This window comes from Linderina pennispora (assembly GCF_002104995.1).
Source record: "Linderina pennispora strain ATCC 12442 chromosome Unknown DL89scaffold_9, whole genome shotgun sequence".
Classification (NCBI taxonomy): Eukaryota; Fungi; Kickxellomycota; class Kickxellomycetes; order Kickxellales; family Kickxellaceae; genus Linderina; species Linderina pennispora.
The window spans coordinates 706921-730957 of record NW_024468257.1 but is presented as its reverse complement, the minus strand read 5'-3'; the positions used below and the strand labels follow the sequence as shown (position 1 = coordinate 730957).

General features: G+C 51.9%; 17 protein-coding genes across 17 annotated transcripts; 8 read left to right on the top strand and 9 right to left on the bottom strand.

Moving 5' to 3' along the window:
* The first annotated feature begins 32 nt into the window (after window positions 1-32).
* Window positions 33-1460, top strand: DL89DRAFT_183987 (uncharacterized protein). The gene is made up of 2 exons (XM_040883935.1): window positions 33-779; window positions 940-1460. Exons 1-2 carry the CDS (start codon window positions 348-350, stop codon window positions 1348-1350), a joined length of 843 nt encoding a protein of 280 aa, XP_040742572.1. The 5' UTR covers window positions 33-347; the 3' UTR covers window positions 1351-1460.
* A 109-nt stretch (window positions 1461-1569) lies between these two features.
* On the bottom strand, window positions 1570-1962 carry DL89DRAFT_275290 (glycine cleavage system H-protein; the record flags this gene model as incomplete). The annotated part of the gene is made up of 1 exon (XM_040889287.1): window positions 1570-1962. One exon carries the CDS (start codon window positions 1960-1962, stop codon window positions 1570-1572), a length of 393 nt encoding a protein of 130 aa, XP_040742571.1.
* A 354-nt stretch (window positions 1963-2316) lies between these two features.
* DL89DRAFT_323645 (NAD(P)-binding protein) lies at window positions 2317-3393 on the bottom strand (the record flags this gene model as incomplete). Its single annotated transcript, XM_040891405.1, has 3 exons — window positions 2876-3393; window positions 2742-2813; window positions 2317-2710 (listed from the first exon to the last, which is right to left on the bottom strand). The coding sequence occupies exons 1-3, from the start codon at window positions 3124-3126 to the stop codon at window positions 2317-2319; spliced, it is 717 nt and encodes a 238-aa protein (XP_040742570.1). The 5' UTR covers window positions 3127-3393.
* A 101-nt stretch (window positions 3394-3494) lies between these two features.
* DL89DRAFT_278615 (histone-fold-containing protein) lies at window positions 3495-4014 on the bottom strand (the record flags this gene model as incomplete). Its single annotated transcript, XM_040889516.1, has 1 exon — window positions 3495-4014. Exon 1 carries the CDS (start codon window positions 3804-3806, stop codon window positions 3495-3497), a length of 312 nt encoding a protein of 103 aa, XP_040742569.1. The 5' UTR covers window positions 3807-4014.
* Window positions 4015-4793: 779 nt separating this feature from the next.
* On the top strand, window positions 4794-5208 carry DL89DRAFT_275287 (histone family member (his-72)-like protein; the record flags this gene model as incomplete). Its single annotated transcript, XM_040889286.1, has 2 exons — window positions 4794-5099; window positions 5161-5208. The coding sequence occupies 2 exons, from the start codon at window positions 4794-4796 to the stop codon at window positions 5206-5208; spliced, it is 354 nt and encodes a 117-aa protein (XP_040742568.1).
* A 50-nt stretch (window positions 5209-5258) lies between these two features.
* DL89DRAFT_268562 (uncharacterized protein) lies at window positions 5259-6479 on the bottom strand. Its single transcript, XM_040887959.1, has 3 exons — window positions 5671-6479; window positions 5485-5576; window positions 5259-5426 (listed from the first exon to the last, which is right to left on the bottom strand). The coding sequence occupies exons 1-3, from the start codon at window positions 6263-6265 to the stop codon at window positions 5289-5291; spliced, it is 825 nt and encodes a 274-aa protein (XP_040742567.1). The 5' UTR covers window positions 6266-6479; the 3' UTR covers window positions 5259-5288.
* A 4074-nt stretch (window positions 6480-10553) lies between these two features.
* Window positions 10554-11422, top strand: DL89DRAFT_323639 (ribosomal protein, large subunit; the record flags this gene model as incomplete). Its single annotated transcript, XM_040891404.1, has 3 exons — window positions 10554-10655; window positions 10804-11181; window positions 11283-11422. The coding sequence occupies 3 exons, from the start codon at window positions 10554-10556 to the stop codon at window positions 11295-11297; spliced, it is 495 nt and encodes a 164-aa protein (XP_040742566.1). The 3' UTR covers window positions 11298-11422.
* A 20-nt stretch (window positions 11423-11442) lies between these two features.
* DL89DRAFT_275285 (asparagine synthase) lies at window positions 11443-12435 on the bottom strand (the record flags this gene model as incomplete). The annotated part of the gene is made up of 1 exon (XM_040889285.1): window positions 11443-12435. The coding sequence occupies one exon, from the start codon at window positions 12433-12435 to the stop codon at window positions 11443-11445; it is 993 nt and encodes a 330-aa protein (XP_040742565.1).
* Window positions 12436-13081: 646 nt separating this feature from the next.
* On the bottom strand, window positions 13082-14165 carry DL89DRAFT_183902 (uncharacterized protein). Its single transcript, XM_040883933.1, has one exon. It carries the CDS (start codon window positions 13997-13999, stop codon window positions 13301-13303), a length of 699 nt encoding a protein of 232 aa, XP_040742564.1. The 5' UTR covers window positions 14000-14165; the 3' UTR covers window positions 13082-13300.
* On the bottom strand, window positions 14166-15081 carry DL89DRAFT_183893 (uncharacterized protein). Its single transcript, XM_040883932.1, has one exon. It carries the CDS (start codon window positions 14794-14796, stop codon window positions 14332-14334), a length of 465 nt encoding a protein of 154 aa, XP_040742563.1. The 5' UTR covers window positions 14797-15081; the 3' UTR covers window positions 14166-14331.
* Window positions 15082-16036: 955 nt separating this feature from the next.
* On the top strand, window positions 16037-16386 carry DL89DRAFT_183853 (uncharacterized protein). Its single transcript, XM_040883931.1, has one exon. The coding sequence runs from the start codon at window positions 16078-16080 to the stop codon at window positions 16288-16290; it is 213 nt and encodes a 70-aa protein (XP_040742562.1). The 5' UTR covers window positions 16037-16077; the 3' UTR covers window positions 16291-16386.
* Window positions 16387-16531: 145 nt separating this feature from the next.
* DL89DRAFT_183813 (uncharacterized protein) lies at window positions 16532-17326 on the top strand. Its single transcript, XM_040883930.1, has 2 exons — window positions 16532-16743; window positions 16841-17326. Exons 1-2 carry the CDS (start codon window positions 16574-16576, stop codon window positions 17160-17162), a joined length of 492 nt encoding a protein of 163 aa, XP_040742561.1. The 5' UTR covers window positions 16532-16573; the 3' UTR covers window positions 17163-17326.
* Window positions 17327-17902: 576 nt separating this feature from the next.
* DL89DRAFT_224531 (P-loop containing nucleoside triphosphate hydrolase protein) lies at window positions 17903-18541 on the top strand (the record flags this gene model as incomplete). The annotated part of the gene is made up of 1 exon (XM_040884693.1): window positions 17903-18541. A coding segment is annotated over one exon (639 nt), but the record flags the coding sequence as incomplete, so codon positions are not given.
* A 934-nt stretch (window positions 18542-19475) lies between these two features.
* On the top strand, window positions 19476-20426 carry DL89DRAFT_224560 (P-loop containing nucleoside triphosphate hydrolase protein; the record flags this gene model as incomplete). The annotated part of the gene is made up of 1 exon (XM_040884695.1): window positions 19476-20426. The coding sequence occupies one exon, from the start codon at window positions 19476-19478 to the stop codon at window positions 20424-20426; it is 951 nt and encodes a 316-aa protein (XP_040742559.1).
* An 890-nt stretch (window positions 20427-21316) lies between these two features.
* Window positions 21317-22448, bottom strand: DL89DRAFT_268553 (uncharacterized protein). Its single transcript, XM_040887958.1, has 2 exons — window positions 22038-22448; window positions 21317-22017 (listed from the first exon to the last, which is right to left on the bottom strand). The coding sequence occupies exons 1-2, from the start codon at window positions 22441-22443 to the stop codon at window positions 21782-21784; spliced, it is 642 nt and encodes a 213-aa protein (XP_040742558.1). The 5' UTR covers window positions 22444-22448; the 3' UTR covers window positions 21317-21781.
* Window positions 22449-22520: 72 nt separating this feature from the next.
* On the bottom strand, window positions 22521-23153 carry DL89DRAFT_278610 (histone H3 h3_3). The gene has a single exon (XM_040889515.1). It carries the CDS (start codon window positions 23084-23086, stop codon window positions 22673-22675), a length of 414 nt encoding a protein of 137 aa, XP_040742557.1. The 5' UTR covers window positions 23087-23153; the 3' UTR covers window positions 22521-22672.
* A 381-nt stretch (window positions 23154-23534) lies between these two features.
* DL89DRAFT_278609 (histone-fold-containing protein) lies at window positions 23535-23925 on the top strand (the record flags this gene model as incomplete). The annotated part of the gene is made up of 1 exon (XM_040889514.1): window positions 23535-23925. The coding sequence occupies exon 1, from the start codon at window positions 23614-23616 to the stop codon at window positions 23923-23925; it is 312 nt and encodes a 103-aa protein (XP_040742556.1). The 5' UTR covers window positions 23535-23613.
* Between the last annotated feature and the right edge of the window lie 112 nt (window positions 23926-24037).

Sequence of the window (24037 nt, the reverse complement as noted above, 5' to 3'; positions counted from 1 at the left end):
ATTCCGTGGAGGGCTGCCGGGATGGCCGCCATCCTTTTCTCCTTCTAAATTTTCGCTTTTGCAAAATAAATACTTCTTATTATTTTTCGCAAAAACGAAAACCTAGTTGAATTGAGAAGCGTCCTTTCTGAATTCTTTCTCTAGCAAACCCCCACCTGTATATACCTATTCCAATACCCCCTTGTATTTTGCCTCTAAGACCACTTTCCCTCCTGTCTCACTTTTTCACCTGCCCCTCCAAAGCAGCCCTCCTCACCGCAGAGCTAGCCAAACAACTAGAACGCACCCGCGTGCCCCTCCCCCACTCTATCTCGCAAAGTCCTATTTATAATACCCTTATAAGAGCTATGGCTGTGAAGACGATGGACGCACTAGTCAGCCGCAACAGCACGGGCATTTTGCCTGCCAGCCACGGCTATGCAAATACGAGTCAGTCGCCAGTTCCGACACTGACCAACTCGACCTCGCGGTCCTCCTCCGCGTCATCGAGCGTCAACACATTGTCGCCAGACTCTGGGCTCGCCACAACGCCGCGTGATCTGCTGCCGCAGTTCAACAGCGCCGGCAAGCGCAAGCACCAAGAGCCGATAGAGCAAGAAGCATCCGACGCAGAGCCGCGGCCAAAGCACAAGCGGCGGCGAGCCCAGGGGAAGCGCAAGCTGACGGGCCGCGCAGACTTTGTGCGGCGGCTGGGCCTGTATTCGATGTACGAGGAGTACGTGCGTCCATACACGGGCGACCGGGTGCTGCCGGACATGGTGACGGCGTACCTGGCGGGTGTGCAGGGTGCCGTGAAGATGCAGGCGCCCGGGAGCGTGTCGTTGCGTGACTTGGTGCTGAATGCCGCCGAAGAATGAGTTTGACCGCCTGGAGATTTTGCCGCTGGCGTCGATTCGTCCGGCCTTCTCGATTGGCGCCCAGCCGGCAGAGCGCCCGCGGGTGCGGGTGCGTTTGAGCTCCGACGACAGTCTTGCTGAGCGTGCTGGAAAGGTTGGTATTTTTTGCATTGTGCTTGCTGCAATGGGGAGGAGGCCGTTTATGACCCAATATTACTCACCTTTATCTTTTTTTGTCTCTAGGATGACCACCACTACCGTCGTCGCCAGCCGTCGGCAGCTGGATACTGAGGGCTGCATCTTTTTCTTTCCTAGATGCATTTTTGGGAGGTGCTTGTTCTCCCCCCCCCTTCTCATTATTGACAAAAATTTATTCCCGTTGGTTTTTGTGCCCACGCATGCGCGCACAAGTCAAGACGGAAAAGAAAGGGCGCCCCCGCTGGTAGGCGCTTTGGTCAACCAATATGCAATAGCCGCCGCGCCCTTTTCCCTAACACCTCCCCCTTCTGTTTGACCCCCTTACACATACTTCCCACTACTCTGCCCCTCAAAAAAACATCGCTAGTTCAAATTTCTTTATCTTTATAAACAACCCTGTAACATCACAATTGCTCACACCCTAAAAAAACAAATATAACTCCCAATAATACCAGGACTATATCACCCTGCCGGGGCGCTGTTTGCGCAAAGTACCGTGTATATTTAATTTTCTACGCAAAGCAATGGTTTTGTCTTAGTGCTCACCCTCGGTGAGCTTAGCGTAGGCGTCCTTGTCCAGCAGCTGGCCGAGCTCCTCCTCGTTGGACAGCTTGATCTTGTACAGCCAGGCATCGGTCTCGGCGGCCTTGTTGATCAGCTTGGTGTTGGCAGTGACGGCCTCGTTGGCCTCGACAACCTCGCCAGACACGGGCGTGACAATGTCCGAGGAGGACTTGACGGACTCAACGACGCCAACCGAGTCACCGAGCTCGAACGAGTCGCCGACCTCCGGAACCTCAGCATAGACGACATCGCCGAGCGCGTGCTGGGCGTAGTCGGTGATGCCGACAGTGGCAATGCCGTTCTCGACCTCCACCCACTCGTGCGACTCGGTGAACTTCTTGGTCGCGTAGAACCGGGCGAACATGGGGGACACGGCGACGCGCTGCGCGACAAAGGCCTTTGAGAGAATGCGGAACGACATTTTTGTATGTAGTATGAGGAAAGCTGAAAGAGAGGTGAGAGGTGACTGATAAAAAACAATGGAGGACGCTGGCGGTTTTATAAAATCTCAGTTGAAAAATTTTTAAAGCGACACCCGGGTGGAGCGGCCAGTTTCACTAACCCTTGTCCAAATGCCGCCGAACAGAGTGAAATTAGCGCCAGCCCGCAAACACAAAGCAGGCATTTTTTCCCATGTCGCAGCTGGAATTTATCGCCGCACAAAAATGGCCAGTAAAGATAACGACGATCGCTTTTTTTTTCTGACAGAGTGGAGCATTCACAAGTGAGCGTATGTCTGATTGGCAATGATCGCGCCGCCATCGACAGGAATCACGGTCCCATTGATATACGAGCCGCCATGGCTGGCCAGGAACACGCACATCGCGCCCATGTCCTCGGGCCGTCCAATCCTGCCCATAGGAATCCGCGACACAATCGCGTCCTGCGCGTTCTTCAGCGTCGCCGCCATCATATGCGACTGGAACGGGCCCGGCGCAATCGCATTCGCCGTGACATGCTTGCCGCCCAGATTCGCTGCCAGCACCCTTGTCAGATGATGCACAGCCGCCTTGGACGCCGCATACGCAGGCGTGATCAGCGCCGGCACCCGCAACCCATCCACCGAGCCGATGTTGATGATGCGCGCAGGAGAGTCGGCCTGTGGCCCGCCGCTCCAGCAGCGGCAAAAGCTGCTGCGTCAACGAGAACACGCGCTGGACGTTCAGGGTCAGAAGCTTCGTCCACGCCTTGTCTGGGATAGTCGGCGAACGACGGCTCGCCCCAGGTCGCCCCAGAGTTGTTGATAAGCACGTCGATGCCTGGAAGGCTCCAAAGACCCGATTGTCTGCGCGAGCTCCAAGGTCTTGTCCAGGTTCTGCAGGTCGCACGGCAAGGCGATGCATTGGCCAGGGCCCATCTTGGTGAGCTCGGCGGCGGCTGTCTCCAGAACCTTGGCTTTGCGGCTGGTTATGTATACTTTGGCGCCGTTCTTGACAAATGCCGTCGAGATCATTAGCCCGATGCCGCTGCCGCCGCCTGTGATCACCACCACCTTGTCCTTGACTGAGAAGAGCGAGTTGATATCCATGTTGCTATACGTGCTTGAAGTGAAGAAAAGAAAAATGCTCCGGCGAAACCCACCTATTTATTCAGGAGCCACAGGCGACAGGATCTGCCTTGTCACGAGGGAAAAGCCTTTTTGCATGTCCGTGCACTGGAGCCCCAGCCGGAGCCATCGGCCTCCTCCATACACCGCAAACCCCCGCCCTGCCAGCCCGGACCCACATGGCTCCTTGCCAAGTAAACCTCTAAAGGGCCAATCCCTCTACCGCATACATTGCACAGGAGAAAAAAGTAATCGCCACTTTATTTGAAGCGACCGTTTCCGGGAGGCCCTCAGCCCCCTAGAAACAAAGTTATTATACAGAATAGTATGGAAGTATTTTAATAAGGCGTTTAGCCGCCGAAGCCATAGAGGGTACGGCCCTGGCGCTTGAGCGCGTAGACGACGTCCAGCGAGGTGACGGTCTTGCGCTTGGCGTGCTCGGTGTAGGTGACGGCGTCGCGGATGACGTTCTCAAGGAACACCTTGAGCACACCGCGGGTCTCCTCGTAGATGAGGCCCGAGATACGCTTGACACCACCACGGCGCGCCAGACGGCGGATGGCCGGCTTGGTGATGCCCTGGATGTTATCGCGAAGAATCTTGCGGTGACGCTTGGCGCCTCCCTTTCCGAGTCCCTTTCCTCCCTTTCCGCGGCCAGACATGGTTGATAGTAGGTAGTTTAAGTTGTAAAAGATGTAAAGTGAAGAATCATGGACTTGGGCGGCCGCAGGTTGCCCTTTTTATAGCCAAAATAGGACGCCTTTTCCTTCTCATGTCCTTCATCCAAAACACTGCCTTGTCACGTCAAAAATGCCAAACGCAATCTGAATTTTTTTGAAGTCTCAAGTTTGGAATCGAAAACCACATCGCCCTCCAGCGCTACGCACGCTGGTTGGCTGGAGCAAAGAATTGGCCATTTGACAGTAAACTTTTGGACACAACGGAGGGTTCTGGGCCTCACGCGTAAAAATATGAGAGACATAGCTGTGATCCAATCAGAACGCGCAGCACTCCAGATCCATGCCGCCGGATCCCCGCCGCAGCCGGGCTCAAGGCCTAGTCCGCGCTCTGGAGTCCACTGTGCGCATGAACTCAAAGCCCCCTGTGCCAAGGACCCAGTGTCTGGCGATTGGGTCACGGTGAGCCGCGGCCAGTAGTGTGGCCGCGTCAAGCCCACCGACCGGTCTCCGACGAATACCTGGACCTCCTACCATCACCAGATGTGCAAAGACGTAGCATCAGCTGGCGTGCTGTCGGATTCATCAAACGAATGGACCGCCGGTTCCCAGCCAATCAGCGATCGAAAATTCCTACGCGACTCTCGGCTTTGGATTTTTTTTACCCATGTCCTTCAGTGATTTGGAATCCAAACCATATCGCCAATTGTCTGGATTTCCAGCAGCGAATCTGGTCGCTGCATTCATGCGGGGCTGTCCGATTCGATTTTCTAAACGTCCCTCGCCAAAGTGCATTTTCGCAGTTTTCGATTTTGAGACGTTTTTTTCACAACGCGCTGTGCACCTGGATTCCAGACCTCTCGAAGGACACTTTTGCCTATAAATACCCTTGGGGTCTTGCCGCTTTCATCCTTTTTCCTATACACCCACATATCCGCTCTTTATCCACACCAAGAACACCATCATTTAAAAATGGCCCGTACCAAGCAGACCGCCCGCAAGTCCACCGGAGGCAAGGCTCCCCGCAAGCAGCTGGCCACCAAGGCCGCTCGCAAGTCGGCGCCCTCGGGCACCGGTGGCGTCAAGAAGCCCCACCGCTACCGCCCCGGTACCGTCGCTCTGCGTGAGATCCGTCGCTACCAGAAGTCCACTGAGCTGCTGATCCGCAAGCTGCCGTTCCAGCGCCTGGTCCGTGAGATTGCCCAGGACTTCAAGACCGACCTGCGCTTCCAGTCGTCGGCCATCGCCGCCCTGCAGGAGGCCGCCGAGGCCTACCTGGTTGGTCTGTTTGAGGACACCAACCTGGCTGCCATTCCACGGCCGCCGCGTCACCATCCAGCCCAAGGATCTGCAGCTGGCCCGTCGTCTCCGCGGCGAGCGCTCGTAAATAGGATATTAAAATTGGAGGTACAACTTCCCAAATACTACCCCTACTCTGTAATAATATCATTCATTCCTGAAATACACCTAGACGGTAAATGTCACCCCTTCAGCCATGCGCGCGTCGTACACGAACCAGTTGTGGATGGGACGCTCTTTCTTGGTGATGATTTTGAGGATTTCCTGCGTGAGTGTGCCGCCGACCATGGCCGCACAGGGCACGAGCTCGGTGTTCCAGCTGCGGACCACACGTGAGATTAGATCAGGCTGGATGTAGTCGCACGGAGATTCCCTTGCCATTGCACACCATATGCGCTGCGTCCAGTAATTTCTGCTCGGATAGTGCAGGGGCGCCAGCAAGCGACTCGTAGATTGCTACCAGACGGTGTTTAAACCAGACAAACAGGGGGTTAGTCTGTACAGGGCCAAGATATACAGGGGTACTGTTCTATTCCTGCATGGCTTTTACCTTGGTAAATGATGATCAGCGGCGACATAACGCGCCGCATCCGACGCACTGGCATCCCAAACGACTTGCCCAGCGACGCTTCCAGCGTCACATACGGAATTGCCTTCTTCTCACGCTTCGTCTCGGGCTCGCCCGTCTTCCCCTCCACCTTCTTGGTCTCCACAACAAACTCATGCTGCTCCAGACAGTCAGCGAAAGCAAACCCAAACAACCCAAATGCATCCGCCACGACCATCTTCACGCCATTTCTCCTGCACACGCTATTAATGCGCTTCGCAACCTCGAAGCTCTGGCCAACCACCACCACCATGTCGAACAGCTGCAGCTCGTCGTCGCCAACCGTCCGTGCTTCTATGTCCACCAGAGGGTTGAGGATCTTTAGGCGCTCCGACAGCTGCTCGTCTTTGCGCTTGCCTACGTCGGCCTCGTAGGAGTAGTAGGCGCTTATCAGGTCGGCCTCGGTTACCGGTGAGCTGTCCGAGAGCGTCAGGTGCCCGATGCCGGCGAGCACTAGGTTTTTGCTGGCCTCGAGGGTCAGCGATTTCACCCCGAGTATTAATATCGAGGCATTGCGCAGGCGCGTCTGCGCTTCCATGCCCCAGAGACGGATCTGGCGGTCATACAACGCTACCTCCTTCTTTGCTGATACTTTTTGTGTCGTTGGACATAGATGCCAATAGTATTGTGATCTGGAACAGTGAAAGGGAAAAATAAAAGGGTGATTGGCTGGTGACGTGTTATTTTTGGTTTTTGTGCAGGAGAGCAGAATGGCTGATTTTGGTTCTCAGCATCCTGGTGGAAGCTGTGATGATTAGGCGCAGTGGCTATTCGAAAGAAAGAAGCACTCCTTGGACTTTAAATTGGTGAGGGGGTTCAGTTCGGGTTACGGTGGGTCTAGTGTGCCTTGTTTTGATGGTGTTTGGTGGCGATTGTAGTGTTTACGTTGAAATGCGTGTTTTTGTCTAAAATGTGTATTATATTTATGTACATGATCAAGTACATTTGATGCAAACATTTACACCAACGACAATTGGACCTCAGGAGATCTAGCTTTTTTTCCATTAGACACCTCTCTGTATTGGTCAGCACATTAGTGTTATCTAGCTCCATGCTAAAAGCACTAGATTTTGCCGATGATACGTGCTAGATAGCGTCTTGAAGCAGACATCATGCACCCTTACCGAGTCGAAGCACAGGAAAATCGAGTCGAGCCATCAGCGAGCTGAATATGCCACAGAAACAATCAAATCGGTATTGATCGCAATTTATTTTCTGATTGGGAATTGTCTATTCAGTAGTGGTGTCCGAAACCTGGAATCCCATCAAAGATCCGCAGCATGAATCTGCTTTCTGATGGCTATCAAAAACTCAGACAATTTGGCCTATTTTTCCCAGTGACCTCAGTTTCTTTCATTACTGCTGTCTTATCTTGAACTAATCTACCATGCTTCACTGCTTTTATTCCTGCTCACATCGACCTGCGATTATATCTAACTGTGCTTTTACGACAAAAAATCGAGTTCCATCAGTGTGTAGACAGAGCAGCAGGCGGTTGCGAGGCAGAGTATCGTCCAGGGAGCCATTTATTGTGCTTGAGAATGTCCACTTTCTTCTCCACAATGTTGGGAACGGTCCGCTGAAATGCGACTATATCTCTCAAAACTACATCAGTGAGAAAGCCGCAAATGGAGCTTGGTCTGAAGCTGCCTGGGCCTTCTTATCTGTTAGAAATGGACTCAAGCGCATAGATGTGATATCACTTGTCTATTTTGTCTACAACTAAACCATCGATCGTCTAGAGAACTAGCTTATGAATAGTCAAGCAGTGTTTATCCCCTTCAAGGATTACAATATCGAAAAAGTTCGCTGAGATAACCAAAAAATACCGACGGATGTTACAAGCCATTATTTTATGGTGTATATGGGCATTACCTACAAGTGCTTTGACTCCAACGACACGAGTTGCAGCTACTCATTCTCTGGAAACTTCAAGTACGGCTTTGTCGAAGATATCATTGCGGGTATCGATATAGTCGATAAGTACCACAACATCGATGGGTTGCTTATGGAGCGCCAGTCAAACAAGCGCTTGCCAAATGGCGAATTCAGACTGAAGGATACACACGGAAACAAGATACTGGATGGTGAGTCGTTCTACTTTACAGTGTTCAAAGCTGCGGATGATAATACTGATGTTGATGACAGCGATGCTGAGGACAAGTCCAGACGACTACTTTATCGACATGGATCAAGGCTTGCTCATATGTAACAGCGGCCCTGGTTCTGGGTTTACATGCGAAACCTATCAAGGGTATCATGTATCTGAAGCACAATGGCCAGTGTCTATACTGCACAAAGAGCTACGATGGCGAAATACGCTGATCTGCTGAGCTGCCAGATCATGTGGAGTGCCTTCAGATCTGCTGCGTCGGCGAGTATATGACGTTCTCTGAATGGGACAGACTGGTGTATGCACAGTGCTATTGGAATAGCGAGTCGCCTGGTGAGGTTGTATTTGTATACCAAGAGCATGCTATAAGCGACAAACACCCATTATGAATTCAGCTCTTCAAGGAAAACAGCGATTTGAATACAACAGGTCCTTAATCCTCTTTTTCCAGCATCTAGCAGCTATCAATGGTAGAAATAGTGTCTCTTTGTCAGCTGTATACTGACTCAAAATATTACCAGCAACCACCTCTCGCATATTGTGTGGGTGTTGGACGTCTAGTTTATTCCGAATATACAACAAAAAGTCATGCTTGTGTCGTTTGCCCAAGACAATGCGTGCCATTAATAAAATGTGTTTGTGGTCAGAATACCAAATAAACTTCATTACATTGTTCTAGGGCAGCAGGGAGTTGGTTATTTAGCAGCCTTTCAAGCGCAAGGGCAGCCATACCGACAGATATAAAAATACATCGTTGATATCCTGATAGGATATGGACAACCTTGTCGACCATGCTCTAGCATAGCTGACAGCCTTTGACACCGGTATATTCAATCTAGAATACACATTGCCTTTATAAAATACTTGTCCAGCCTCATTATATAAGGCGAGACAATGCCCTAGGTCCAGCATCAAACAACAGATCCCAACAAGCAATTACTTAGATGACACTAGTCACAAAATCACAAATGAAGTTCTTCGCTACAAGCACTGCTTTCCTCGCCACCACCATGACCACATTTGCTCTACCACTGACAAGTGTCAGCTATAAGCTTACCGCGACAAAGGGTGCCTCGATCGAACTGAGCGGGAAGAGTTTTAACACAATACTGGGAAATGTGGGGTTTATTTACTTGTCCAACATACCTAGCGACACCAGCCAAGTATTGGTCGGTTTCTCGCTGCCTCTCATGAACCCACAGAGCGGCCAGACAAATATCTGGGCTGTGCGCAGAGAGGGGAACTAGGACGAATTGACTGTCAAAGGTAGAAACAATCCATCGGCGGTCGATGTTGACAAAAAGTTCTCGAAGACTACATACTTGATGTCACATACATGTGTCTGGAGCCAACCAAGCAGGGCGCTGATTTCTCCCTCTATATCGCTAGCCTTGATCCCCGTACAATGCTACATCCCGATAGGGTGGTTAGCCGGCAACTCTGGAGGTTAGTGCCAAGTAGCAGCGGTACTGACGGCTCTACATACAGCCATGTTCTGTGATTAGCTTGTTGAAGTGTTCAGTTTTAATCCAATGTTCAAAACATATTTTGATGCTATCTATTTGTATTCCTATCTGAATGTGAAATGGTCTTTTCGATATTTACAAAAAGCAAGACCGGAGTAAAGCGCAGAGGCCATGGGCCTCATCAAGTGTACTCAGTGGAGGTACGTGATGGGCATGACGATAGTAGGGTGCTCGTTGCGTAGCCTTTCAAAGGCAACCATTGGGTCGTCGTGGTTGGGGAACATCTCGATCGAAGCACGCGGGGTAACGGCAGCAGAGGTAGCAGGGGTGCTGGAGGCAGAGCTGGCTGGCGTGGACTTGGCCGACTTGTTCGACTTGAAGAACTTGGAGAAGGACATTTTGATGTTGGCGTAAGAACTGTGTTGCTTGTGTTTGATGGTGGGTCGGTAGAGGCAGTCCTGTCGCTTGGGGTTTATATACTCGGTGTGTTCCAGCCGCCTAGATTCCCACACTACCCATTCCTGACTCTGGAACAGATTGGAAAGTCCGAACGCGCACGTTGCATGCACGGGCGGCACGGGTTACTCAGCAGCTTACTGCATTCCAGAGCTGCGGCCCAACCGGGCAAAAATGGCCCAGGGGTAAGTTGGGGCGACCTGCGGCACCGATGATTTCTCTTGGCACGAGATCGACACACTCGCAATGGGCTGGTCTGAGCTACATCCATACTAACTTTACGCGGCCAAAGAGTTTATCCAGACTATTTCTAGATTTTATTCCAGGCGGTCTGGGAGGCTGTGGCATTTGCCATCTGCCGCAGCAATGGCTGCCGCATGCTTACGCGTCGCTGGTGCTATTCTTGGTGGAGGCTGTTTCACCGAGCTCGCCTTTGTTGCCGTGGTTGAATGAATAGCCGTGGTCCCCATTAGCGATTACGCAAGCAGGTGCCTCGGAGTTCAGTGCATTCCATGTTGCTACGGCTGGATAGTCGGGCTTGGCCAGAGAAAAGGTTGGGTGGCGGGCACAGCGAACATCGCACTCCAACCAGGAGGCATGATAACCCACTGATATAATCATATGATCATAATCAGGGGTCGCCAGCATATCAAACGCACCAGGATTAACCCAGCCGCTGCTGCTAGCGACAGCGAATAGGCCAGGCAAGAGGGTAAAGACGGCACCAGTACGAGGAACCAAACGACACGCCCTTTCTACTTCAGCGAATTTCTGAATTTACGCATTTCGACATGTCGCCCGCCAACGGTAAGCGTCACTGGACAGCGAATCCATGCGCCGATGGATACGAGGATGGCGAAAAATGGACTCTACGCGAATCCGGCAATTGGATGGTCGCGGAAAAATAGTTCCGGGAAATGGCGGACAATTGAGGGAATCTATCGTTAAATTTGGACCTTGGAAACTGAAACTCGGCACGACCGGCATTTCCCCTCCGTATTCAACATTGTAGCTTCTTCTAAGGCTCAGGCCGCTCGCAAGGCTGCTCTTAAGGGCACCAACGGTCAGAAGGTCAAGAAGGTCCGCACCTCGGTCACCTTCCGCCTGCCCAAGACCCTGCGTCTTGCGCGCAACCCGCAGTACCAGCGCAAGGCTGTCAACCGCCTGGCCACCCTCGACCAGTACAGCGTCCTGAGGCAGCCGCTCAACACCGAGACTGCCATGAAGAAGATTGAGGACAACAACACCCTCGTCTTCCTCGTTGATGTCCGTGCCAACAAGCGTCACATCAAGGATGCCGTCAAGAAGCTGTATGACGTGGATGCCGCCAAGATCAACACCCTGGTCCGCCCCGATGGTGTCAAGAAGGCCTACATCCGCCTCCCCGCTGATGTCGATGCCCTCGACGTCGCTAACAAGGTAAGAATCCGGCTGGCTCGCACTCTTGCTGCCTGTTGCCTGTGATGCCCTGAATGGTCATATTACTAACTTGCATATGCACATGTCTATATTACATGTAGATCGGTTTCATCTAAGCTGTTTTTCGTTGGAGCCTTTGAAGCAAACAAAAATTTCGGTTCTTGTTTCTTTTTAAACACGAATACGGGAAGCACTTTGTCAAATGTTCAAATAGTATTTTGTGTGCGGCCGCATGTATGTGTGCGAGTGGATGTGAAGATTCTATTGCAAACGGGTGTGGCCCTTGGTGCTGCCCGTCTCCATCTTGGCTGTGCGGGCACCGAATTGAATCGCACGTTTGGCCAGTGTGCTGGCATTGGTGAGACCTAGCTGGTATGCGAGCAGCCGCAGCAGCAGCTTCTCACCTATGCCGCGAGCATAGCGCATATCCATTTTGCGGTCCAATGGTGTGGATGATAAAAGCCTAACCACGTTTGCAGCCAGGAACGGGTACCTTGACTCCTTGCTGTTATCCGAGACGATGCGGTCATCGCGGCCCAGGTTGCGGGTGGCAATGCGTTCGACATCAACGCGGATCTCACGACCCAGGTCCTCCCACTGTCCGCGTTCCCATGCAGCACGGTGCCTCGAATACCCACCGAGCTGCTCGTCAGCGCCCATGCCCAGCAGCAGCACGCGGGCCTGGCCGACATACGGCGATCTGGATCCACTGTCCTTTTCAACCAAACTGCCGTGGCCGCGGCTGGCGAACCAAATGGCCATGCCAATGCTGAGGTCCATGACGGTGTCCGACGGAACCAGCAGCTGGCAGATGTGCTGCTTATGCTCAAGCACCTGGTCATATGGCACATCGACCTCGACAAACCGCCAGTCGCGGCCCGGATCCATCTGGCACAGCTCCAGCCAGCCGGCTCTCCCAGTCTTGCGATCCGGCACGTCATATGCACTGGCTGTCTTGTGTGCCTTGAGCTGGCGTGGGTTTTCAAATGCGACGTTGAACAGTTCGATTGGCTCGTGCCTCGGCCAGATGCGTGTCAGGAGTGCGGCGATCGTGATACAGTCAACGCCACCGGAAAACAGTATTCCGACGCGTGCCGCGGCACCACGTTGGGGGATGGTAGACACGCGTGAGCGAATCGCCTCGGTTAACTCGCGTTCGAGCGCGTCGATAAACGGCTGGAATTTGGAAACACGCGGAAACAGCGAAATGTCGTTGCAGGGCTCAACAGGGGTCGTCTGGTTGGCTAGATCCATCGTGACCCTATCGAATGGCAACTGAAGGCTGGCATCTCCGTCCGATGCGTACGCCCAGTTGAATTCGGCAATATCTATTTCGTCAAGCCTCTGCATGCCTTCGGCGTTAGCTAGATCGATGCAGTAGACCGTCTGTGCCAAGACTTCGCGCCAAAACCCCTGCGCACCGCCGTTGGCCACCGATGACAGAACAATCGCGTCTTTAGACGTGTGCATCAGCAACGACCGGCGGCCAAGACAGTCGCGTGCGAACCACAGCTTTTGCGATTTCTGGTCAAAATACACGAAGGCGTAGGGCCCCTCAATCTCGCGCAACGCATCGAGAATAAACGTTTCCGAGACAACCTTGAGTTCCTGCATGCGGGCGAACAGCAAGAGCCCATCGTTGTTGGCGCCGATGGGCAGACCGGAAAATACCTCGCCGTTCCAGCAAAACACATCGTTGGCGGGGAAGTAAAAGGTTGCGGCTGAGCAGTGGGGCCGCGGAGATGCAATACGTGGGCACCGAACGTCAAGCTGTATGTCTTTGAAACTGTGGTCAGCGACGTTTCGCCATGTTGGTCTGGGCCTATATATCAATACAGTTTAGCGAATGTTCTCTAAAAGCTATCCAACAGCATTCCTATTGATTGGTACCTCGCCGGCTGTTGGCTGTGGTCAGCTCTGCCCAGATCTTGGTGTAGTCGTCACTGGGGAGAAATATTGCTTTCGCTGGATCAGCAGCTGTATTCCACACATAAATGTCCTTAGTCTTATAAATAGAGTGTTCGGAAAAGTCAAGGATCCTGCGTTGATGCTGGTAAAAAAATATGCGAGCTGGCACACGCATGTTGCTCATATCCACCTCTATGGGTTCAAAAACCAGCTACACCTGGAGGAAGCTCATGTCAAAACCGCCGTTTTTGGCCATCATGTCAACAAATCCAGGCGTGGTCTTGGATCTCAGCGACAGCTCTGGCACTCTGATCTGCGGCACAGTTGGGAAACCGTTGGCTCTGCTTGTCTCGCCGTGCCTGGCTCCAGCGCCAGATGTTGTGAGCTGGCCGATGTTCCTGGGTGTCGGTGTCAGCAGCCTATTGCGTCTGGCTGGCGTGTGTGTGCCGTCCGGCGCTCCATGACGAGATGATGTGGATGGTGCCAGAAGGATCTTGTTCCCACCAGTCGTACGTGGGCCTGCAGTGTCAGACTTGCCAGTGCCGTTCTTCGCGAGGTCCTCCAGCCGCTTGTCGATCTCCTCTATCATCTCCCAGTTGTTGTTCTGGCGGGCCTCCATTCGGCGCTGCAGGAGCTTTGCACGCTCAAGTGCCGAGTTCAGCGTGGTGCCAGAAGAAACCAGCTGGGCAAGACGGTTGCGCTCGCTAACCATATCAGTGATATCCTTGTCTGTAAGCTGGTAGCTGCTAGCCTTGTCGAGTGCCTCCCGCTTTCTTGCTACGTCCGACGATGTAGGGCGCTCGCGGATTCGGTCAGGCGCGCAACACGCTCTCCCAGCTATTGAATTCCTCGAGTTTGATCGGGCTATTGGAAATGGTCTCCATCGAGTAGTCGCGCTCAAGTGCTCCATACTTGAGTACCAGGTACTTGTCTGTCAGGGTCTTGTTAACGCTGTATGGAGGCTGATTCTGACCCTGGCCTTGCACCACGTCTACAATCTCCATCATCTTGTACGAGTTGTATTCGCCGTGCGAGTCGCTCTCGCGAATCACAATCCGTGTAAAACATCCGATCGCTGTATCCGCAAAGAACGGTGAAAACAGCCATTTTTCAATCTGGTTACGCGACAGACAAATTGTTTGCAGTTCATCCAGCGTAGCTGGCGGCTCGCCGTCGTCCTCGCTCTCGCTCCCCAGTTCGTCTCCCGAAGGCGTCCACCCACCGTCACCATGGCGGCGGCGCTCACGGGCTCGCTTTAGATCCGAAAATGCGCCAGCGCGACGACTCATAGCGGTCTGACCGGGTACTACGTGACCTACTGGTATCATCCAGCCCACGGTTGCCTGCCTTGAGTTTCATCTTCAGCTCGCGTTGCTCCTCCAGCAAGTCGCGCTTCTCTTGGCGCTCGGCCAAAATGCGTTCACGCTCGACTTCGTTGAGGGACGCAAGCCATTTGCGGTCCTTCTGGTCCCCCATGAGATCAGGTCCCCACTCGTCCAAGGGCTGTTCGTCGTCGCGACCCGTGCGACTGTCGGCAACGGACAGATTCGAATCACTGTCTACATCCATGTTCGAGTCGGAACCTGAATAGTCAGAGCGGCGGAGAGTGCCTGCGTGGGCTGTGCCGATCGCGGCTGTGTCGGCGCCGCTTGTGACCACTGTGAGACTTGCTGCGGCTGTCATTGCGACTGCCGCTAGCGCCATCATCCTCAAATAGCTCTAGAATATCGTTCTCAAGCTTATCCATCGCGAAAATATACGAAGATATGGAAGGGGCTGCCAGCCAAATAAGAGAATAGGAAAGGGGAAAGTGAGCAGGGGGTGGTGATTGCACAAAAGAGCGGCGCAGCCAACCAGTCCGTTCCAAATGTGAATCTAAAATACGGGGTCAATGTATGATGGGTCTGATCGACCTCTCCAAACCCGTGACTTTTAGAACCAGCACATTGTTCCCTGACTCTTTAATAAACAACCTCTGCCTTTTTGCATAAAAAGACGGGGCAGTCCTACCAAAACATACATCGTGTAGACTTGCTCTCGTCGTTTGCGATTGACATTACAGCCAAGGTATGAAGCAGTGTAAAGGTATTTTTAGCACGCTGTGCTCATGGTACCACCATTCTCCGCTAGACAGGTTGACTTAGTTGCGGCATGAGTAGGTAAGGTCAATGACGATTTGATGGAATACGAAAGTACGTCAAATATATGCCAATGGGACAGTGTGGGCCATCCTCAGAACCAACATCATTAAAATCATCACCGGGTTTCTCTACTCCATCACCTCAACCACCAACTGAAAATGAGTACCCTCAACACCCCTTTTCCTCTATGCAATACCACATATGTAGGCCCACAATTGCACCGATATTTCTGTCTTAAAGGTGACATAGAAGCTATGTTGAGTAATAGAAAAGTGAGTGCGGAAAATATGCAGAGAAGGGATTGGTTTGGTAGCGACCTTTTAAAGACGTTAGGATAGAAAGCTGTGGTTCATCTCTGAGCCAAAAGCCGCAGCAATTGTAGAGAGCAGGGCATAGTGTGCGAAAAAGTGTTTGAATGCAGCTGCTGTGGACATCCGAATTCCCATGAGCCTGCAGCAGAAATGCAGCCTGTGGTTGTCAAACAAGCCTGTATTGTGGACAGCGGATGGCTTAGCAGTTCATAGTCCTTCCTGCGCCAATCCGTTGCTTTGCGTGCTGAGGGTGGAGGCAAATTTGAGTAGATGTACATGTAGCGTAGTGTGGACGCCCCACTTATTCATCCTAGGTACTGTCTGCCATATATATGAACTACTACTCATATACATGCGGTTAACCTACACTAGTACCTGTGCTATTGTGACATGGCTGAGCAAATCACTTATATCCTAGAATACATGGACAGTGTGAGGAACGTAATGCCCAGACAGCCCAGACCTCTGTCACGACATGGCCACGGTCCTTTTGGCCGCAGTGAGAAACAAGACAGACATCACTTTCCACCCGAACAATGCCCATGTATTCGGAAACTGCCGATCCACGTCTGATGCATTCATGGCTGCATTTCCCTGAGCCATCTTTTGCAAGGGTTGTCAAGGGATGCGGCAACCCAAACCCTTGTCTCGCTCCTCATTCCCTCTCATCATCGTTCCTACCGTTGAATATGGATATTCTTAATAGTGTCTTTGACACCATCATGTCCCAGATGTACGTATTATTTTGAAATACATAGTCTAGTGATGGCTACGCAGATGCTAACTGGTAATCTCACAATTAGGACTCTCGGAGCGATCGCAGATGCATCACTGACTGCTGCTACTTTGACTATGGACACCTGGAAAGGATCCTTGACGACACCGGTTCAGAAACAGAAACGCACTGCTATTGCCCTCAGCGCTGGTTTGCCTCGCCTCTCTTGCCGCGTCTATTACCAACAGTCCGCCTTAGTCTCAACTGCCTCGCTGCTGGCATCAGTAACTGTGCTCGGGTATACCCTGTCTTGCCGTATGGTCAGCGATGGCACTGCATTCCTGAACGTCGCCCGTGCCATTCTCATGGTTGTCTTCTCAGTACCTCACCTGAATATTTGCTTGTTAACAAGTGCTCTGTCCCACCTTGGTATTGCGTGGTGCATGCTCACTCCTTTGACGCAGAGAGAAATACGCAGGTATACGAGGTATGTGCTGGGTTTCGGTACACTTGCTCTTATACGATTTTGCTCTAAGGGTGACCTGTCTGCTAAAGGATATGCACAGACGAGGAAGGGATACAAGTGGACTTTATGCGGAATTGAGAAGCTGCAGTTCGATACGAAGCAAGATCTACTTTGTACTGCGTGGATTTCTGGCCATTGCTTGGAAGCGAATGCTTTCTCTGGCCATCATCGACATGGTCATCCACCTCTGTGCGTATTACAAGGGCATTGTGTTTGTGATGATTATTGGCGCAGTGGACCGGGAAACCAATACAGAGGACTCTAGGGTATTTGCACTGTGTGCAATATGGAGCGCATTGTCCATGTTCTCCGTGATCGGCGAGTATCATCAGGAATTCAAAGGGCCACGCCTACTGGGAGATCCTCGATGTTATGCGTAACAAGCTCCTCGCGATCAAAACATCACGGAATGGTGAGCAGCTTACAGGTGAAGGGTATCGTGAGACTATCTCAGAAGACACGTACCGTATGGCTTATAAAGTAGACGATGTGCTCAGTATGCTCAGCCAGTCGGTAGCGAGCTTTCTCAGCATTCCGGTTGCTTATCTCCAAGGTTGGGTGGCATGCTGCTCTACCGGTTGCTTTCATGGTCGTATTTTCTATTGCGCGGAATCTGGTTACAGCTAAGCTTGAGGCGCTGGAGAAGTTGAGCAAGGCCAAAGTCAGACCTAGATTCGTATAGAATCTAGGACATTCTACTTCGGAGTATGAGCACGGTCAAGTTTTATGGATGGGAGCAAGCGTTTCAGCGTGTGCGTGGATATCCAGACCGCTCACGATACGTTCCACCCCTATTCTGGCGCATCGTTAACTACATCGTCACCCTCGTCGGCAGTTCAGCGACTCAACTTGCGACTGCTCTGACAGTTGCATCATATCTTCAGTCATCCGGAACATTGGCATTTACTGAAGTGATGTTTGTGGTGTCGTCGGCAACACATATCGCAGGATTTGCCTTGAGGTGTTCAAGTATTTCGTCTGATATTCGAAGCATCTATAAGCATGCAACTGCACTGGAGAAACTATTCGAAGACAATCCTAACAGGATACATCGAACGCACTGGCTCAAGTAGGCGATACTGCAGTGGAGCTCGATAGGTGTGCGTTCCAGTGGGGTCCTGACAAGTTCACTCTTGCACCAACGACATTGTGTGTCAAGACTGGTGAGTTCGCAGTTGTTGTCGGCAGAATCGGAAGCGGAAAGTCGTCCCTGTTATCTGCTATCTGCAGTGAGATGCCGCTGGTTTCAGGCACAGGGTGCACATACGGTCGGATTGGGTATGTCAGTCAGAAGCCATGGATCATGAATGGGACATTCCGTGAAAACGTGCTGTTTGGCCAGGCGTTTGACGAGAAGTTCTACTGGCGCGTTGTCAAGGCGTGCGCACTAGCCCAGGATGTCAAGCTGTTCCCGGCGCAGGATTTGTCAGAGATCGGACCGCGTGGTATCAACCTGTCTGGCGGACAGAAGGTGCGGCTGGCACTGGCCCGTGCTATTTACTCCCGCGCAGACATCTATGTTTTGGATGACCTACTGGCGGCGGTTGATGCACATGTCGAGCGGCATCTAATCGAAAATGTGCTTGTTGGCAGTGGAGTGATCAGTGACAAGACGCGTATCCTGGTCACACACGCCGAGCATGTCGTCCCGCTGGCGGATAAGGTCATTGCACTGACAAACGGCGTAGCAGATATCGTGGATCAGCATCCTGTAGGCGTTTACTCAGAGCCCGCCAAAATCGCCGTCAGAGGATTATGAAGATTTGTCCAAGAGCAGTGATGGAGGATCTGGCCAATTCACCATTGACCCGGAGATTGGCATCCCGCAGTTTCAGTGGTCGTACATGTGGCGATATCTGAGGATGAGCGGATTGCATATCGTTGGGGTAACATTTGCGATCCAAGCAGCTGGTGCCTATGCGACGTTCTACGTTGACAGCTTGCGCTTGGATTTGGTCATGGACAACAACAGGGAGAGCATGGCCCAGTCGCTGCAAATGTATCTGCTTATGAACGCCTTGGCCAACATGCTTCAGCTCCAATTAGGTATGGTTGGTGGCTGGATTCAGGAAGGATTGTGGTCTGCACGTTTACGGGAGCATACTCGAACTGAGCTGCTTGGCACGCTTCTCCACATGCCATTGTCGCAGTTTGAGAGCCTCCCGAGTGAAAAAATCGCCATCCTTTTCAACTGGAACCGAGCTAATATCTGCAATTCGCTTCCATATCAGATCTGCCAGCAAGTACTAGGTGCCCTCTACGCCTTGAATGCGATTATACATGGTGTTCAGCGGATGCCCATGGTGCTTACTGTCGTTTTGCCTACAGCTGCAGCAGCGTTCCTAGCAAGTCAGATGATCAGTGTGGCGTATAAAAGGCTTAATGGTGTGTTTTACTCCACCTCCAAGTATATACCTTTAACGTCCATTAAGGTAATTACGGATGGCCAGGAGGTAATGCGTATCCAGGGAGTCCTTGGTATACATTTGCAAGTGTGTGCTTCTCGAATTGCAAACTACAGCAATATCGTGTTGCATAACAACCTACTAGTAAAATCGACATATACTCTGGATGTTCTAGTCACTATGGTGGTCAAGTCTGCTATGCTGCTGTATCAGGTTTGGCGAACGTCCACATCGGGCATAAAATCTGTGCCAGGCGAGGTTGAGATGGTAATGCGTCTTGTAGAGATTATGCTGACTGGTACCAAGAAGGTTTCTAATGCTGGCCATAACCTCAAGCAGGAGCTACCTTTACTTTCAAAATACTTTGTCTATACTGGACTTCCACGCGAGGCACCTACGACCATCGAGGAATCGCAGCCACTTCAGAGCTGGCCAACCGATGGCACTGTCGAGTTCAGGAATTACAGCATGAGATATCGTGAGAATCTGGACACCGTTCTGAACGACATTTCGTTTTCAGTTGGCTGCAAGGAGAAAGTTGGTATCGTCGGACGCACTGCTGCTGGCAAGTCATCGCTGACATACGCACTACTGCGCCTAATCGAGCCAGCAGGTGGCTCTATCTTCATCGACGGAGTGGACATTTCAACAATTGGTCTCCAAGAACTTCGCTCCAAGATCAGCATCATTCCACAGGATCCGGCTCTATTTGCTGGCACCATTCGCGAGAATCTGGACCCGCTGAACAAGTTCACTGACGACGAGATTTGGGTTGCAATTCGCAAGGGCCATATCGAAGATCTTGTCGATAAGCCAACACAGACTTGCGATATTGATGACGATAAGAGTGGTCCGTGGGTCGAAGGAACAGGTCTGGACAAGTGGGTGGAGGATGACGGGAAAAACTTTAGCGTCGGACAGCGCCAGCTCGTTAGTTTGTGTCGCGCACTGCTCTGGGAGCGCAAGATCTTGGTTCTCGATGAGGCGACGGCAAATATCGATACAAAGACGGACCAAATCATGCAGCGGGTTATCCGTGAGGAATTCAAGGGCTGCACAATCTTGACCATTGCGCACCGGCTCAGGACCGTCATGGACAGCGACCGGATCCTGGTCATGGATCAGGGCAGGGTCGCCGAGTTTGACACTCCGGTCAACCTATTGGCACAGAACTCCCTGTTCAAAAACCTCGTCGAGAGTATGGAGTTCAATGAGAAGGTCCAGGCCATTTCCTCTTGAGCTTTTTCTGAGAGATTTTCTGATACCTACTCGGTTCGGTGTTCTATGAAAGGCATGACAATATATGTGGGTACCATCGCTATATGTTACCGCCGTCAGCAGTTAGTGATGGCTCATATTAGCCAAGTATAGTCTTTGTTATTTATTGGCTACAGAGTAGCCACTAGCTGGGGCATGGTTGTTGATGCGTATGTTTACAAAACGAGTCGGCTCTGCCTGATAAGGGGCGATTTCTAATCACTCAGTGCCTTCTGAGTCTTTGTTGCTAAAGGCGGCTGGATAAGCGTGAATACTCGAGCCTACTCTCACCACCTGGGTGGTTGCCCTACTGAGAAGCCCAATTAGTAATCACCAGAAGCTGCGGGCGTTTAGTGCACAAGCGAAGAAGGATGTTGCCAAACCTATTGGCAGTTTACAGTTGACTGCATAGCGGGAATCCTAATACGGGATCTAAACACGACCGTTCAAGGTCCAATGGTGATTGAAATCTGCTCATGACTATGAGCAATTGACACCCAGTTTTCATAGTACATTTAATATGTAAAACCGAGCAATCGATCTTCAGCTGGAGCTCAGTAGGTACGCTAACTACTCGCAATACATCGGCTCCTCAGTACTAGAATCTCGAAATAAAACGTGCGAGTAATTTGCGTTGTTTGTACTCACGGTTTGGAATTTGGAGGAAAATAGTTCCTTGCGTGGGGAATAGGTAAGTAGGATGCGAACAGTGTGGATCACATGTGCGGGGAACAGATGTGAAAAATGTACCTTGATGCTGAGGATATTGATATGTGAGTAATTATCATTCTGAGAAAATGTCTTAGAGACATAGAGTATTTAAAGTACAGCATCACCTCGACATTCACCAAATACTCTGTGTATCTATAGTGCATCCTACCATCTGTATTTAATTCATCAACCATGCGTGCATTTAGCATCCTAGCCTTCGCTCCACTTGCTTCAGTCGTGTTCAGCCTGACTTCTGTCGAAGACAAGATGATCACGGACCTGCTCAAAGTCCTGGAGCGCGGAACAAGCCAGTATCCGCTCGAAGAACTGTTCCACGGGCTATCAGAGACCATGGGGTTCCGGCACAGCGCGGGCAGGCTCAACCGGTGGTCACAGGGCACACGTGCCGGGTACGAGACCGTCTATGACATGCTGCAGTTTGTCGACGCAAACGGCAAGCATACAGACGAGCAGCACCAGCGCATCCGCCAGCTCGTAGACATCATTGGGGTCAAGATTCTGAAGAACAGACCCAAGTTTGTTGACACCAAGACGGTGGTGCTGCAGGAGATGGAAGACGAGGGGTTAGAGGAGACAAAGCTTAGTGTTATTAGCGAAGTCAACAATTAAATCTCGTCTATTCCAAGCTCGGCTCTCAGCATGTCGTCGAAATCGGCCACTGTCAGGGGACAGGTATCGGAAAGTCGGGATTCCTTGAGCCCCGGTGCGTGTAGCCATATGGAGAGGTTGGTCATCTGGCGGTCGCTGTCCAGGGCATCTGGCGGTGCCTCTGAGTTTTGCTCCAAGCACTCGATGGTGGATAGCAGCTGGGCAGCATGCGTGCTGCGGAACTCTACGGCGTCTGTATACGCCTTTGCACACTGACGTGCGCCCAGTCTGAAAATTTTTGCAGTGAGCCGAATGCAAGCGGCTCTGCAGACTGCGCAGACGCAGCAGGTGGGATGAGCTTGGTTAGTTCGTCGGCAGCTGCTAGCATTCTGTCGATCTGCTTCTGCATCATTGAGATTTTGTGCATGAGCTGGTTGAGTTTGGTGCGCGCGCTGGAGAGCATTGCTGTGGTGTATTTAGAGGCGAGGTCAGGGAATAGCAGGGTGGTGCTGGGGTGCCAGACGGCGGGTTCCTGGGAGTTGCGAAGCTGGAGGAGGTCGTTGATGAGAGAGTTGGCGAGGGTGACGCCGTCAGAGTTCCAGCCGTCCCAAGACCGCCCGGCCTTGTAGATGTCCATCAGGGCATTGAGCGCGTGCCGCTCGACGTTCCGCGAAACCATTGTGTAGATATACGAAATTGTCCAGGCACAGGAAATGCACATTGGGAAAGGATACACATGCGGGGGACGCGTATATTCTTTTATGGTTTTTATTAGACCAAGTAAATGTACAGACAAAGAATCGGTATTCTGGGCCCAGTCTGCCCTAGCCGATGGTCCCTACGAGAAAACACAAGGTCTCCTACAACATCAAACACGAAAATCGGACTAGAGCAAATTGGTCAGCGCTTTACGAGCGCTCGCCGCGGAGACGACGGGCCAGCTGCAGATCCTTGGGCTGGATGGTGACACGGCGGCCGTGGATGGCAGCCAGGTTGGTGTCCTCGAACAGACCAACCAGGTAGGCCTCGGCGGCCTCCTGCAGGGCGGCGATGGCCGACGACTGGAAGCGCAGGTCAGTCTTGAAGTCCTGGGCAATCTCACGGACCAGGCGCTGGAACGGCAGCTTGCGGATCAGCAGCTCAGTGGACTTCTGGTAGCGACGGATCTCACGCAGAGCGACGGTACCGGGGCGGTAGCGGTGGGGCTTCTTGACGCCACCGGTGCCCGAGGGCGCCGACTTGCGAGCGGCCTTGGTGGCCAGCTGCTTGCGGGGAGCCTTGCCTCCGGTGGACTTGCGGGCGGTCTGCTTGGTACGGGCCATTGTTAATTCGGTTTAGTTGAAAAATGAATAGAGAAAAATCTTTCACAGATACGTTAACAGGGGCAGGAGGGGCGTGCCGGAGCAAAGTGGTTTATATAGGGCCGAAGGACGCGCGAACGCATAGACTCGGATGTGCGACTTGCGAAAAAACGCAATAAATCCAGCTGCGGGACCCAGTGGCACGACGCGTTCTGATTGGATCGTGGCTATGTCTTTTAGATAAATTTTACGCGTGTAAGGCCCAGACTGCCCCTTGAGCCACGCCATCCGTTGTGAAAAAGTTACTGTTAAAGTAGCTGTTTCTGTTTCCAGCCAACCAGCATGCGTATTGCTGGGGGCGATGTGGGTTTCGATTCTGAACTTGCTACCTTGCAACGACTTCGGGCTGTGTTGGCGTTTTTCGCGTTCCACTGCATGCTTGTTTGGTGTGGATATAAAAGGCACCACCTTGGCACCCACCCTCGCGCCGCTTTTCCTCTTCAAAGATATTTTTCTAAACATTTTTTGAAAACTACCTACTATCAACCATGTCTGGCCGCGGAAAGGGAGGAAAGGGACTCGGAAAGGGAGGCGCCAAGCGTCACCGCAAGATTCTTCGCGATAACATCCAGGGCATCACCAAGCCGGCCATCCGTCGTCTGGCGCGCCGTGGTGGTGTCAAGCGTATCTCGGGCCTCATCTACGAGGAGACCCGCGGTGTGCTCAAGGTGTTCCTTGAGAACGTCATCCGCGACGCCGTCACCTACACCGAGCACGCCAAGCGCAAGACCGTCACCTCGCTGGACGTCGTCTACGCGCTCAAGCGCCAGGGCCGTACCCTCTATGGCTTCGGCGGCTAAACGCCTTATTCAAACACTGCAATTCATTTGTGTAAAATAAATAGTTGAAAAAACATGGACGCGTCATCAAGGTGAACTGCGGGATATGTTTTTGCTGTCTAGGCATGGAGAG